The 15,116-nt window shown below is 37.0% G+C and overlaps 1 protein-coding gene across 30 annotated transcripts in view; it reads right to left on the minus strand.

The window, feature by feature from the left end:
• Positions 1-15,116, minus strand: part of NEB (nebulin) — a 222,186-nt gene that overhangs the window by 138,510 nt on the left and 68,560 nt on the right. For all 30 annotated transcript variants that reach the window (XM_021923612.2, XM_021923611.2, XM_021923610.2 and 27 more), the window contains exons 47-55: positions 13,395-13,499; positions 12,322-12,429; positions 10,426-10,737; positions 10,092-10,298; positions 9,547-9,651; positions 8,277-8,384; positions 4,845-5,156; positions 4,448-4,651; positions 379-483 (exon numbers count right to left, since the gene is read on the minus strand). In XM_021923612.2, coding sequence (XP_021779304.2) covers positions 379-483; positions 4,448-4,651; positions 4,845-5,156; positions 8,277-8,384; positions 9,547-9,651; positions 10,092-10,298; positions 10,426-10,737; positions 12,322-12,429; positions 13,395-13,499 — 1,566 coding nt within the window. The remainder of the gene's footprint in view (positions 1-378; positions 484-4,447; positions 4,652-4,844; positions 5,157-8,276; positions 8,385-9,546; positions 9,652-10,091; positions 10,299-10,425; positions 10,738-12,321; positions 12,430-13,394; positions 13,500-15,116) is intronic.

Here is a 15,116-nt window from a genome sequence, read left to right on the forward strand (position 1 = left end):
CTGATCCAAAATTTCATTGAGTATCTACTATGTGTCAGGCACGATTCTAGATAAGCACTGTAGACTCAATAAGAATTGTCTCTGCCTGCAAAGAGTGCCTGTCCACACTGGGAAATGCAATACAAGCCATCACCCTGTGATGATATGTGTAACAATGGACTGCAAGGAACATAGAATACAGACTCCCCATTCTGCCTGACACAGTGAGTACTAACATTTCGATGTTCAATCTACAAGCCACTAAATAAAGAATCTAAGTCATACGTAGTTCATTAATTATAATAATTCAGGGATTCAAAGAACTTCCAGAAAACTTCACTGATTTAGAAACAATCAAAATGAGCTTTCTGAAAACACATGCTGAATTTGAAAACTTACATCACTTGTGTTGATTAAATTTGCTTTAGCCAGAACAATGTCAGGCGTATCAGGCATGATGTGGATCTGAGTCTTGTCTTTGTCCCAAGCTTCTCTATAAAGTCTCTAAAATAAGAAATAAGAATTTTTCAGTGGTGTTGTTAGATTAGTGAATGACACAGTTGGCTTCAAACAGAATTGCTGATTTTATCTTAATTAAACATTATATGGAATTGATATCATAAGCAGAACAACATAAGCAGAAAATAGACGCATTATTTCTTGATTTATCTGGAACATAAGCAGAAAATAGATGCATTATTTCTTGATTTATCTGGAACATAACTGCCTTTCAAAACGGAGATTATGGGTCACATTTTCAAAGTTACAGAAAATCCTGCCTACAAGAAATCAATCTAGGTAATCACATGCTTTGCCAATATTATCAAATGAAACAGGCTTCTCCATCTTTTGGGTTGTGTCCCTCAGTGTTTAATTGAGAGGCAGCCCTTGCCTTTTCAAAAGCTGTCTTATTCAAAGTGTGCCTAGAAGTCAGGGAGTTTTATTTCCTATGTGGCTTGTTATTATTTTGACACAGAGTCTTACTCTGTTGCCCAGGCTGGAGTGCAATGGCGCAATCATGGCTCACTGCAACCTCTGCCTCCTGAGTTCAAGTGATTCTGGTGCCTCAGCCACCTGCGTAGCTGGGATTACATGCAAGCGCCAGCATAGCAGGCTAATTTTTGTATTTTTAGTAGAGACAGGGTTTTGCCATGTTGGCCAGGATGGCCTTGAACTCCCCATCTCAGGTGATCTGCCCGCCTCAGCCTCCCAAAGTGCTGGGATTACAAATGTGAGCCATTTTGTCCATCTTCCATGTGGCTTATTATTTATAATTATACCTCACAATCATTGTGAAAGATTAGGATTCCCAAAATGATTTTTTGGGGGGAATTTATCAAAATCTCTTTGATGTCCCAAAGCCATCCTTATGTCTCTTCAACAGAAGACAAGGGGATCCAAACAAAAGTTTCATTGACTTACTAAAACTAGGATTTTCTTTTTTTTTTTTTTTGAGACAGAGTTTCACTCTTGTTGCCCAGGCTGGAGTGCAATGGCGCAGTCTCAGCTCACTGCAACCTCCACCTCCCAGGTTCAAGCAATTCTCCTGCCTCAGCTTCCCAAGTAGCTGGGATTACAGGCACCCACCACCATGCCCAGCTAATTTTTGTATTTTTAGTAGAGATGGGGTTTCACCATGTTGGCCAGGCTGGTCTTGAACTCCCGATCTCAGGTGATCCACCTGCCTTGGCCTCCCAAAGTACTGTGATTACAGGTGTGAGCCATCGTGCCCAGCTAAAACTAGGAAAATTTGATGAAAAACAGAATATTTACACAGGGTCAGAAAATCTCCCTGCCAGATTACTTATCAATTACAAAGGATAAAATGGTTACTCAACAGTATAGCAACCTGGCAATATCACTTTAACCAAGTGTTTAAGTTATTAGTAATAGAACAAATTGATATCCTGTGCCTCCTGATATGAGGTACTGAGGAAGACACAATGTGTGATCTCCTACTGAAAAGATAATCTGAGTCTATCATAAGGACCCACCAGAAAACCCAAATGGAAAGAGATTCTACAAAATAACTGATCTATGTTCTTTACAAATGTCAAAAACTTGGAAGGCAAAGAAACAGTGAGGAACTAGTCCAGAGTAAAAGAGACTAAAGACATAGCAAGTAATGCAACCTGTGGTCTTGGATTAAATCCTGAGCCAGAGAAAATATTTTCTTTTCTTATAAAGGATATTAGTGATAAAACTGAATTCTGTAGACTAGCAGACTAGTGAAAATTAATTTTGTGATTTTAATCATCACAATGTGATTATTGAGAATATTCTTATTTTTGGGAAATACAGGCAGAATAGGCATCATGAAACAATTTAATTTCTCATAGAGATATATAGATATAGGTCTAGATCTGAGAGAAAGAAAGGGAGAAAAAGAGACAAAAAGAGAAGGCAAATGTGGTAAGATGTTAACATTTGGGGAATCTGGGTATACGCACACACACATACACACATATGTGAATTACATGTACTATTTTTTCAATTTTTCTGAGTGCCTGAAATTATTTCAATATAAAATTTTTTTGGTCTGATTGATTCCTTAAACTTGTCCATTTCCCTTTGAGGTGTGCAGCATGAGATGTGTGTGTATGGCACTTTTCTTTTTCCTGCACGTTTGCCATGGTGCATATAACCCAGAGAAGTCAATTAAGACCCTCAGCACCAAAACAAAGGCAAGGCTTGTTAATTTCCACATGCGTGTATCCTGGTTCTGCACTACCCTTTTGGATTTAGTAACACCCGATTTTCTCTTTAAAACTTTTTTTTATTTCCATATATTCGTGGGGGCACAAGTGCAACTGCATTGTGGTAAAGTCAGGGCCTTCAGTGCATCCATCACTGGAGCAACACACATTGTACCCACCAAGCAAACAGCAGAGTTTCTCTACCTCCTAACCACTGATATTGTGTACTGGATGATTCTTTGTTGTGGGGGCTGCCCTGTGCATTGTGGGGTGCTTAGCAGCATCCCTGGCTTCTACCCACTAGATGCCAGTAGCATGCCACTCCCCAGTTGTAAAAACCAAAAATATTTCTAGATGTTGCTAAATGTTCCTGTGGGGCAAAATTTCTTCTGGTTGAGAGTCACTAAGTTAGACTATTTCTTCAATGGCATGCACCACTTTCACCACATGGAATGCAGAGAAAATGCTGTTATTATTTACACTAGGATAGGCGCATCAGTCTATTCAGAAGGAGAGACAGCGGGCTGAAGGACCCCAGCTGGCTCGGGTTTTGTGTGGTGGCCCTGAGGCCTGAGAGCTCCATATTTCAGCATTCCCCAAACTAGAGCGCACTGCTGGGAAGTCCTGTCCCGGAACACGTATATTGATAAACTTCATGATCTCTCTCTTGTTTCACGGAGAGAAAAGAAACTTGGATTCCAAGAAGGGGGAAATATTTTATACAAATTTGTTGTTTTCTCAGTTTGTTGGATTCTGACTGTCATCATAAAACAACAAAAGAATAAGTAAATGCTTAAACATTCATAATGAACCTGACAGGTCAACATTTACTATACATTCTGGAAATCAACATTATAAAAAGTCTGTTAAGGGGTTAGTTAGGAAAAGAGGAACTACAGTTTATCAATGCTTATTGTAAGCTGATTATGGGCTTATATATTATATAAAACTTCTGATATATATGATATATGTAAAGTATATAGCATATTACATATAGTATATATATTCAGATCCTTCTAAGACCTACAGTATATACATATTTAGATCCTCCTAATAACAGATGGTTATTATATATCTATTTAAATCTTCTTACCAATTACAGATTTCAGGGCACATACTTCAATACTCTGTAATGTTCACGGTTAGGCTTTTAGCTGAGCAGTGTTGAGTAATCTTTCCCTTCTTTGCATATAATTACTCCACCCTGCTATGTTTTATTTATTTTTTTCCATGATTATTTATTGAGTACCTATTATGTGTTAGACACTGGTGTCAGAGCTGGTGAAGAAAATAAGTTGAAGATGAAATATATACTTATTTACAGTGACAGAATTATCCATTTATCTTGATTCAGCTAAACTAAAAGCATTATAATCATTTGTCAGGAAATACACTCTTTATAACACATCAATTGTGCCTGTGTAAGGTACTCAAAATCTTTCCCCCTCATACACTCTACCCCAACAAAAAACATCTGGGTGCTTCATGCACTCAAGTTTCAAAGAAAAAAGTTTGTTCAATCATTTTCCCATTACATTTTGGTTAAATAATAAATAAGCTTTGGGTGACAAAAACTGACACTGACCCATTTTTACACGATTCAGTGTAGGATAGTTGCTAATTTAAATAACGCGATCCAATATAAAATGTTATGTGGTGATGTATGAGGCAATGCTTTGCGGTTCTACTCATTTATTAAGCAAGTGCTATTGAGCAAATACTAGGTAGCAGGCACTATAATCTATTTTATTTATTTCCAGAGTGCTACTCACATCACTCCTATTTTTGGCATTTGTCTTTGCCAGAACTATGTCCATGGCATCAGGAATGCTGGTGAACTTGTTTCTGTCTGGAGGCTGACGATATTTTTTCTCACTGATGATTTCCGAAGCCCGCTTGTTCTTTTCTGCCTCTAAAGAACCCAAGGGACTCCATCCTATGCCTCTCAGCCACTCTAGGTCAGATTTATATAGATTCTGTGAAAAGACAGAGCAAGCCATCAAAATCCCATTGTCACCTGGATCCTAGATTCAAGTGATTCTATGCATTACAAACAGATGCATTTTAGATTTTCAGTAACAATTCCTAGTTTCACTTCTCTTTGTCTAAATAGCTACTCGTATAAAATATGAATTAATATATAAACTATTGCATTTAATAGAAACTGACCTCACTTTGCAGTTCATAAACTTTCTTAGCTTGCACAACATCGTTCTGATCAGGCAGACATGTCCACTGATGTAAGTAGTTCTTGTAGTCCACGTCACTAACCAACTCCTGACACTTCTTGGCCAGTACCACTCCCAACATGTCCACTGGACTGGAGAACTTAGTTTTCCACTTCTCAAAGTCCTTCTTATATTCTCTTTCACTCTGCATTTTGGCTACATTCATGGACAACACAAGTTTTGGGTCATCTTGCAGACTCCGGAATCCAACATGGTGGCCAAGTTGCTTTCGGTAGCCTTGTTTGTATTTAAACTGAAATCAGAGAAAACACAGCTCTTTTAGTACACAAACAAAGGCCGAGTTAAGCTCAACTTTCTTTTTTTTCTTTTCTTTCTTTTTCTTGAGACACGGATCTCACTATGTTTCCCAGGCTGGTCTTGAACTCCCAGGCCTACTCGTCTAGCTTCAGCCTCCCTAGTAGCTGGGATTACAGGCACATGCCACCTCACTCAGCTTCAATTTGCCTTGTTTTCATGTTTGTTTTCCAAAACCGAAATGAGAGAAGGGTTGTCTATGCTACCTTAGTATGGAATGTTTACTTACTTAAACTAAGCCTTGTTTACATGGAAGCTTCTGAAGAAATCTAATGTTGATACATAGAAATGTAATGTATCAACAGAGGTTATAAGAAATTAATTCTAACTAGATGCAGAAATATATGTTTGGTTGTGCTAGCTATTGTGTATTCTGACTTTGGGGTTGTATTTAATATAGCTCTTGTGATATTCTTATGGAAATGATAATCCTTATGGGCTAAATGACAGAAAAATCAGGAAGATACATGACTAAGTAAATACACCTAATAGTGGAGACTAATTTATTAAATAGCAGGATTTTTTTGTGGCTTGCCATGTGGTTATGTCATATAACCTTGTCCTTGTCCTGTTTGGGATCCATATCTTGCATGTGCAGATGGCTAAAAATCACTAAATATGTTAGATTAGGAAGAAAATTCCACAAGAGCTCCACATACTGCCAAATGGATCAAAATGATTACATAAATTTAAGACAGTAAAAGTAAAATTTGGTATTTGGATTCAATTGAGAAAAATTACATTAGTACTAGATGACAGTAACAACAGTGATAACAATAATGAGTATAATAACAGCATTTACTTGATGTTAGGTGCTGAACACATCTTATACCTTACATGATACCCAGCCTCATTATTACATATATAAAATATTCAGGAGTTTAAGTGGACTATAAGTTCAACATAAGCAATCTGACAAAATTGCTTTTTAAAAAGTAGTGCCATAGATTCTGTATGGGGCACAAATAAGCTCTCTGAACTGACCTCCTGTATCAAGAAAACAACACTAAATTTTGAGGGATTCTATTTTGACAGGAGTTTTGAAAAAACAGCATAAATTACAAATAGAATGATCAGAATATTGAAGAATGTATAAAACTGAAACGAAAGGAGGGCAAATATGAAAAAGTCTGAAAAGCTATCAAGTGGAAGTGGAAATAGGCTACTTGTGGTGGTGTAGAACAGAGATCTAGAGCTTATCGGTAAATTATTTACGTAAAAATAAGAAGCTATATAATGGCAACTGGAAATGATCTAACAAAGAAATGACCTGCCCTGAAGGACTCCAAAATTCCTTTAAAGAATTTTTTTATTTTTGAGACACCGTCTTGCTCCATTGCCCAGGCTGGAGTGCAGTGGTGTGATCATGGCTCACTAAAGCCTCAACCTTCCGAGCTCAAGTGATCCTCCCATCTCAGCCTCCTAAGTAGCTGGGATTCCAGGCACACACCACCATGCCCGGCTAATTTTTTATTTTTTGTAAAGAAAGAGTCTCACTATGTTGCCCAGGTTGGTCTTGAACTCCTGGCTTCAAATGATCTTCTTGCCTTGGCCTCCCAAAGTGCTGAGATTACGGGAGGGAACCACTGCACCCAGCCTCCAAAATTCTTATATTTTTAAGTATCTACAGACTTTTCGAAATGGAAAGAAGGTAGGATGCTGAGTGGGAGATTAGATTAAATGTCCTTTATCTTCCAACTCTAAATTCTATGATTCTAATTCATTAAATTAAATACTTATAAAAATAGTTTTAATTTTCTGAAATTTTACAAATACAAGGACATTTGAAATTGAGGAAAATACATCTCTATAATAGTGGGAAAGTTCACTAATAGTTCATTTGAGAGTAAGATTTCAAAAGGTTCGAATTAATGGGTTCACACAAAAAGAAATGAGGTACTATCAAATTGTTGAGTTGTTAGGAGATTATTGATGTTATTTCTTCAATTCCTAAACTATCTTTAGCATATAGCATTAAATGAAAATGAGTTTACACATCATTATTGCTTTAGGTTTATCATCTCGTTGATTTATTTTAATAAGGGATTGACCTGCAAGCTGGAGAGTGGGTAATAATGTATCATCATATTAGTTTTCCCACATTTCTGGAGTGCCAGAAATTAAGTGAATTAAATAAAATCTTCCCTTATGTTCTTAGAATTTATTGTCAGATTCCATTTTTAGGCACTCTTTTCCTCCACTCTGTACTTCAACCTGCATATTAACCAAATCCCTGTTTTCTTTTAAAGATTTTAATTAAGAGGTCCTGCTTCCCTATGAAATCCTGGTAATTTATTCACTATAACCAAGACCTTCTGAATTTTTGTGGTTAAGTTTTGGGATTAACAAAATGATATGCTAGCAATATGCAGAATATCTAAGTAAAATACTTGTAAAAAATTAACCAATAGAGACAATACCTAGTTTTTCACCAGATTTACTACCATTTCTAATCATAACTAGAATCTACCTTTGGGAGAGTGAGTCTATGAACTTTAGACCAGATTTTCAGCAGAAAGAAGAATTAAGTAAGCCCTTAGGAACTTAAACCTAAATTTCTGGACCTTCTTGGATTTTTTAAGTCCCAACGTAATTTATTACAATTATATAAGTGCAAAATGGGTTAAACTGAAATAACTGACAGCCTGTTTTAAAAGATGTGCATATAAAATCTATCAGCATCAGTTTGTTGAGGTTGATTTATTATCTGGCACTTTGAATTTATCTAAAATAGACAAGTAGAAAACAGGAAAATTATTATATTTTCAGGAAAGTAGGGAAAACTTGCAATCTTGGGTCCTTTGTAATATCCCCAAGTAGAGCATCTTACTCTAATGGATCTTAGAGGTCTTCAGGCCCGACCTCTATTCAGGAAGCCCCTTTGGACATACGAACAGTGAAAAAGAAGAGTGAACTCTGGATAAATGAAGAGCGTAGAAGAAAATGAAGGAAGCATTATATTTTGAAAGGTAAAGCCTATCTATAAAAATAGTTACTGACATTAAGTTACCTGATTCAGATAAAAATATATCCTTCTAGAACTCAAACTAGTACTCACATCACTAGCAATGTCTCTTGAAGCTTTAGCTAGCTGTACAGAAATCGCATCAACTGGGAGATCATAGCCTTTCTTCAAAGATTCTTCCCATCCAAGTTTATAGAGTTTCTGAAAATTAAAGATATTCTTCAGCATTATTCTGCCTATATAAAGAATCTCAGCAGATTATTAGGGAAAAGTTTACCTACAGAGTGAATATCAGATCGAACATCATCTACTCTATCTTTAAAGATATGGATAAAAATAAAACAAGTTGTTTAAAGGAGTAGAAAAAGCACTGGCTCAGCATCATATGACCTGGCTTTAATCTTTTTTGGCTGTGAGAATCCTGGTGGTATATTTTATCACAGCCTCTGCTGTTCAGAAACAATATGGTCATATCAGGCATATCAGGTACTTTTCTCACTGCTGTTAAATACCACCTTGGCTTACTATTTTGAAGATAGATATTAAGATAATTGCTAATAAAAACAGGTCACAACATTTTAATTAGCTAAGTGATAAAAGCAATAAATGAAATACTTTTTATAAATTGCAATAATTTAGTTGCAATCTTTCTGAGTTGACTTTACTGATTGAATGGATGTATGTGTGTTAGAACTGGGTAATAACAAAAATAGCTCATAGTTATCCAGTACTTTCCATGGGCCAGGCACTGTGTTGAGGATCTTACACAGAATTTCCCATTTAGTCCTCATGGCAATCCAATGTCATAGGTACGTTTATGGTCCCAACTTTAGGGATGAGGAAAGTGAGATTTAGACAGGTAATTGAGTTACCCAGTATCATACATCTCAAAAATGGCAAAGCCAAAACTCATACCAAGTCTGTTTGATGCAATTTTTACCTTATTTATGTGTTTATTTATTAGAGATAGGGTCTCCCAATGTTGTCCAAACTGGATTCAAACTTCTGGGCTCAAGGGATCCTCCTGCCTCACCTTTCTGAGTAGCTAGGACTACAGGTGCATGTCATTGCACTCGGCTGTTTGATGCAATTTTTTTCAACAATTATCTATTGATTTCCTGCTTGGTATCAAGCACAATGAACACAGAGATAAACAGACACAGAACCTGCTCCATGAAGTATACAGTTGTGGCTGAAGCCTTTGCTCTTAACCACTCTATTTTGCAACATCCTGGGCTAATCAGTGTGTCATTTCCAAACTTCCATTGCTTCAACATTTATATCAGTATTTACTATTACATTATTTTATAAGTTCATAAGTTTCAATACAAAACCCTTACAAGTAGTTTTTATGTAACTTTACCTGACTATACAGTGTTTGATTCTGCTTGGCTTGTAAAATATCTGGTGTATCAGGCATCACGTGAACATTGGTCTTATCTTTATTCCAATCAACGGTGTATAAATACTAGGAAGTGGGAAAAAAAGACATGAAATTGGAATAACTGGGACAAGCAGGAAAGAAAAATATGTATTTATATATTAGTACTTGAATGCACTCAATTTGACATAGTAAAGTAATAACTAAGTAGCATATAATTCAGAAAAGACTCTAAAAACAAACTCAGATTTTAAAAAATAATCTTTTAAGTATTTTCTGTTCTCTACAATGGAAAGTATTGAAGATATAATAATTAAAAATATAAATAATTTCTAACCCAACTAGAAGGTCAAGAGAAGAAAAAAATGTAAGAGGTGGACAGAAGAAGATGGTGTAGGGGAATGATCCGGAACGGTTTGCCACTGCCTAGGAATGATGGACCTGAATTAGATTTCTCCAAACAAGAACCAGAGCCTGCTAGCCTTTCCTCATGTGGAAGCTGTGTGGACGGCCACTGTTCTGTGTACCTTGTTCATGGTATGCGCATTCTGCTTGGCAAGCACCATGTCCATGGAATCAGTCAGCTTCTTAAACTGGAAGTTGCTCGGGTGCTGGCGGTATTTCTGATCACTGGCATATTCAGTTGCTTTCTTGGCCTTCTCCACTTCCAGAGAACCTGCTGGACTCCAGCCAAGCCCTTTGTACCATTCATTGTAATCTTGCTTATATTCATTCTATAAAGAAGATAAGCAAATTCTACTTTATCTTATCCATTTAGACACAAAAGCATGGCATGTAAACAGACTGTAATCTCCCTTCCCATGAGATTCCAACCATCACCCAAGTAGAAGAAAGCCTTACATCACTCTGTATGCGATTCATATTCCTGGTCAGTTCAATGTTCATTGCATCTGGAAGGAGGATGTACTTGTGAATCAGGTGCTTGTAGTTAGTATTGGTGATGTTGGCTTGGGCATCCTTGGCAGCCGTGACACTGAGCATGTCAGCAGGGGTGTGGTAGCTGGTCTTTGTGTTCTCATAGTTTTTCTTGTACTCCCGATCAGATTGCATCTTAGCCACTTGCATGGAATGGACTAATTTGGGATCATCCTCGAGACTGCGGAAACCAACCATTTTCCCCTTCCCTTTTTCATAATCGTGCTTGTATTTATACTGTGAAGAAAATATGAGTTTTTACACAGAGCAATTCCTTTGACTAAAAATCGGTCTAGTGTCAATATGCTATATTATTTTTGTATAATTATAATTAAAAATTATATTTGTATAGAGCTCTATAGTTCACACATTTTTCATATTTATTGATGTAACTGTATTATTAAAAATTATATTTGTATAGAGCTCTATAGTTCATGAACACATTTTTCATATTTATTGATGTAACTGAATACAACTCTCCCTTGTGAGGTAGATAGCAAAGTTCTTATTACTGCCCTCATTTTATAGATGAATAAGTTGAGACCCAGAGAGCTGAGCAACCTGTTGAGGCCACTGAGGATTAGAACCCAGATCTTGTGATGGTGCATTACACTGACTTATGCACGTACTTTGCTGTTAGTGCTAAAGAGGACTTTAGTAGGTAAAAAGAACACAGAAAATGAAAAAAAAAAAAAAAAAAAAGAACATTTCTCTTATTGCTGCCCTGAGAAATTATCCTGTCAGTCATTTACTGATGAGAAAAGGTTCAATTATGAGACACAGAGTGTAATTTTAGAATAGCTTTATATTTGTGGAGCTCCTTTTCCTTTAAGACTCTCTAAACTGCTATAATGGGGGAAGAAATTGTCCTATTTATCATCTCAACTTTCTTCTATAGAGGGGAGATCTTGATCCATGGAGAGCTTCTTTTTCTGCCTATCTCCTTGTGGGATTGCATGTGCAAGTTGGGGGTAGAAGCTAGTAGAACCAAATTACTCCAGTGTTAATAGAGGGGAGAAGAATTTGGAGTTCTCAGGATAATAAGAGAGAGTGGAATGGGCTGGATAGGTAGGGAAGATGAAGAATAGAGATGAAGAGGAAAGAAAGTAAAACTCATGGGTGACCAAGGAAAGAGTGTTTTGAAATGTGCTCCTCCCAGGACCTCCAGGTCATTAAATGCTCCCTGTGAGTGGATTTCTTGTGGAAACAACCAAATGAAAGAACTGAGTTTCATATAGGTGGCATGTTATGACAGTGATGTGTTGGTACACCTGCTTTTTGCCGCGCAGTGCGGGGAAAGCCTCACTTTGTAGTGTTTGCCAATTTCTGTGGTGTAAGTATGCCCATCATAGCTGATATGAAGCCACCGATGGTTTAACAACTGGTTTGCAACAATTCCTGATTATTTACTCATCAACCATCATGAGCCCAGATGATCAGCACTCTTGCATCCATGAGACATCCTGGGAGAAAAATCAGCTCTGAAGAAGCAGGAGGCAAGAACAACACGAGACTTTCACCAAGAAAGCTTAGTGAAGGGCTTTGAATTTCTACAAGCCATAGCATTGGTGACAGATTCAAAGTAAGTGTATCTAGATCTCATGAGAGAGGGAGCTGACATCTATGAGGGTCACCATGTGGTTAGCTTGGTGTTTTTTCAGAAATATCAGAGCACACACAAAAGCAAGGTTAAGAAGCATTCACAGAGAGTGAGACCTACTGTTTTTCATAATGTGTCCACTCAGTGTTTCCAGAACTCAACCTTATTATTTCAGTTCCCTAGAAACCCCCAGCCAGGTGACTGCTTTCCTTCGGACTTACATCACTTGCAATATCTCTGGAAGCCTTAGCAGCTTTGATAGGAATTGCATCCGGTCTGAGATCATAGCCTTTCTTTTTAGACTCTTCCAAGGAAAGTTTGTAGAGTTTCTGTAAAGAGAGGCAAAGGGAAGAATTTTCTTCTGAATATGAAAGCCTGGATTTCTTTTAGAAGAGTAAACTACCACTGTGGTGTCTTTTTTTTGTTTTTAAGTAGAATGCTTCATTGGTGCTTTAGTGGCTGAATGTTCTTACAAGTAACATAACTGTGTTTGAAAAACAATCTATAACAAACTTAAACATGTTTTCAGGAAACTACCAGAAAAAAGTAAAAGTTACTGGTCTCTATTAGATTGTAATAGTCCTGGAGATTCTTATTGATGCAAGTAAGAGTTAAAGGAAGACTACAAAACAGCCCTATTCTGACATCAAAAGAAAAGTCACTGTTTTATAATCAGCACTTTTATTTGTATAATAATGTGGAATCTACAATTAAAGAAAAACTCAGCTATTCCAAATCTCTGTGGAATTCAAACAAAGAAACAAAAAAAATAGGTAGGATTAGAAGATTTCCTAGCAACTATGATTAGACGAAAAAGGAAATGAAATAAAACATCGATACATTTTCTAATAAGTGTTGCACATTCCTTGTTATGGGGTTTGCCCCAAATTCTTCAAAATGTTTTTCTTCCCTTTCCATTTAACCCCTTCCTCAGAACCATCTCAAAGGTTTGATGGAAAGGCTAAGAACGAAATTCCAGAACTCTCATTTCCTTTTTCTCTTCTCCTGGCCCCCAAGCCTGTTTCTTTCTACCAAATCTCTCAATTTAATAAGGAGTGCCCCCCTAGAACAAAATCCAGTCACCCTTCAAATTCTTAACTGCTTGGCCCAACCCCATTGACAGGCCTACTCCAACTCTGCAAAGCAAAATTAGAAAGAGAAAGAGCCTCATGTGTGGATTTCCACCATTATTTTTAAAACATTCATTCTCATAACAGAGAGAGATTAATTAATTTGTTTTTACTGGTTCAAATCTGCTGGAGAGGAAGATGACAACAGGAGGAACTATACTTACATCACTCATATTAATTGCATTTGCCTTTGCCAAAATAATCTGGGGGATATCAGGCATGATGTGGACTTTGGTTTTATCAGCCTCCCATGCTTGTTTGTAGAGATGCTAGGAAAAAAACAGTGTAAATTAGTGTTTAAAATCTTAAAAGAAGCTTACTTAGTACATACATATCATTGTACACATATGTATCAATATTTCATGTGTTTTTATTAACTAGGTTTAAATTAATTTATTCATTATTTTTGAGACAGAGTCTCATGCTGTCACCCAGGCTGGAGTGCAGTAGTGCAATTATGGCTTACTGCATCCTCTACCTCCTAGGCTCAAACAATCCATCCTCCCACCTCAGCCTCTGAGTAGCTGGGACTACAGGCAGGCACTACCACGCCTGGCTAATTTTTGTATTTTTCGTAGAGATGGGTTTTTGCCATGTTTCCCAGGCTGGTTTCAAACTCCTGAGCTCAAGCAATCCACCTGCCTTCACCTCCCAAAGTGCTAGTATTACAGGCATGAGCCACTGCACCTGGCCCAAAAAAAAATTTAATGGAAAAGTTGCTTATTCAAACAATACAGCAGGGAGGAAAGAAGACAGAAAGTAAAAATGCTTTTTCCCCTTACCTTACAGCATGGAGGTAGCATTTGCCTCCTAAAATTTTCTGTGTACATTTAAACACACATATAGTCCTTTTAAAATATGCATGAAGTCATGTTCTACATCTTGATTTTTAACTTAATAATATAGACATCTTTGAACAACTTCTTAAAATAATTTATTTCATTCATTTGTAGAGCTACATAGTATTTCATTAGGAGGTATATTCTAATTAAGTTAACCAGTTCTCTGTTGATGAATATTTAACTTATGGCCTCTAGCCTTTTTCTACTACAAGCAATGTCATGATCCTTGTGGTGGACATGGAGATGTGCCACCAATATACCCATTCAAGGAAGGACCTGATTCCCCAACTTTTGACAAACAGTTTCTAGTCATCAGCTATCTCACTCAAGAGCATGCACTTCCCAGATAACCACACTCAACAGCTCATGGAAGTGGGCGTACAAAGATCTAGCCATTTCAGCTCAATGCAGGTCTCTACTACAGAGACACTTGAGAGCCCTCTGTGGGACTGGCCAAGCCTTTGTCATGCCAGCATCACTGTTCAACTTCTCCTCCCGTCTAGTCCTTCCTCCCAAGGACTAGGATCCCTAAAAAATACTCTGCACTCCAATTTTCATCTCAGCATCTCCTTTCAGAAACCCTAAACTGCAAACATATTCTTGTGTGTATGTATGTATGTATATCTTTGCACACATGTATAAAGATTTCTACAGGGTAATGATACCTGAATTTAAAATTTTAACAAATGGCCCATTAAAAGTTTGCTTTAACACAAACTCCCTTACAGATATTGTGTGTAACACAGCTTCTTAATTTTTGCAAATGCAATAGATGAAAAATGCTATCTCTTTGTTTTAGTCCGTATTAATTAAAATAAGAATAACCTTCTTCTGGACTAGAGGTTGGCAAACTTTTTCTGTATAGACAGAAATTCTTTAAATTTCAGGCCTTGTGGGCTACGAAACTGCTGTCATTAGCTACTCAACTCTGCTGCTGTAGTCCAAAAGCAGCCAGAGACCACATGCCGACAAACAGCTGTGGTTGTGTAACTATAAAACTTTATTTACAAAAACAGTCATTTTTCTGAACCTTGTTTTAGACCA

Source organism: Papio anubis, chromosome 10, assembly GCF_008728515.1.
Source record: "Papio anubis isolate 15944 chromosome 10, Panubis1.0, whole genome shotgun sequence".
Taxonomy (NCBI): Eukaryota; Metazoa; Chordata; class Mammalia; order Primates; family Cercopithecidae; genus Papio; species Papio anubis.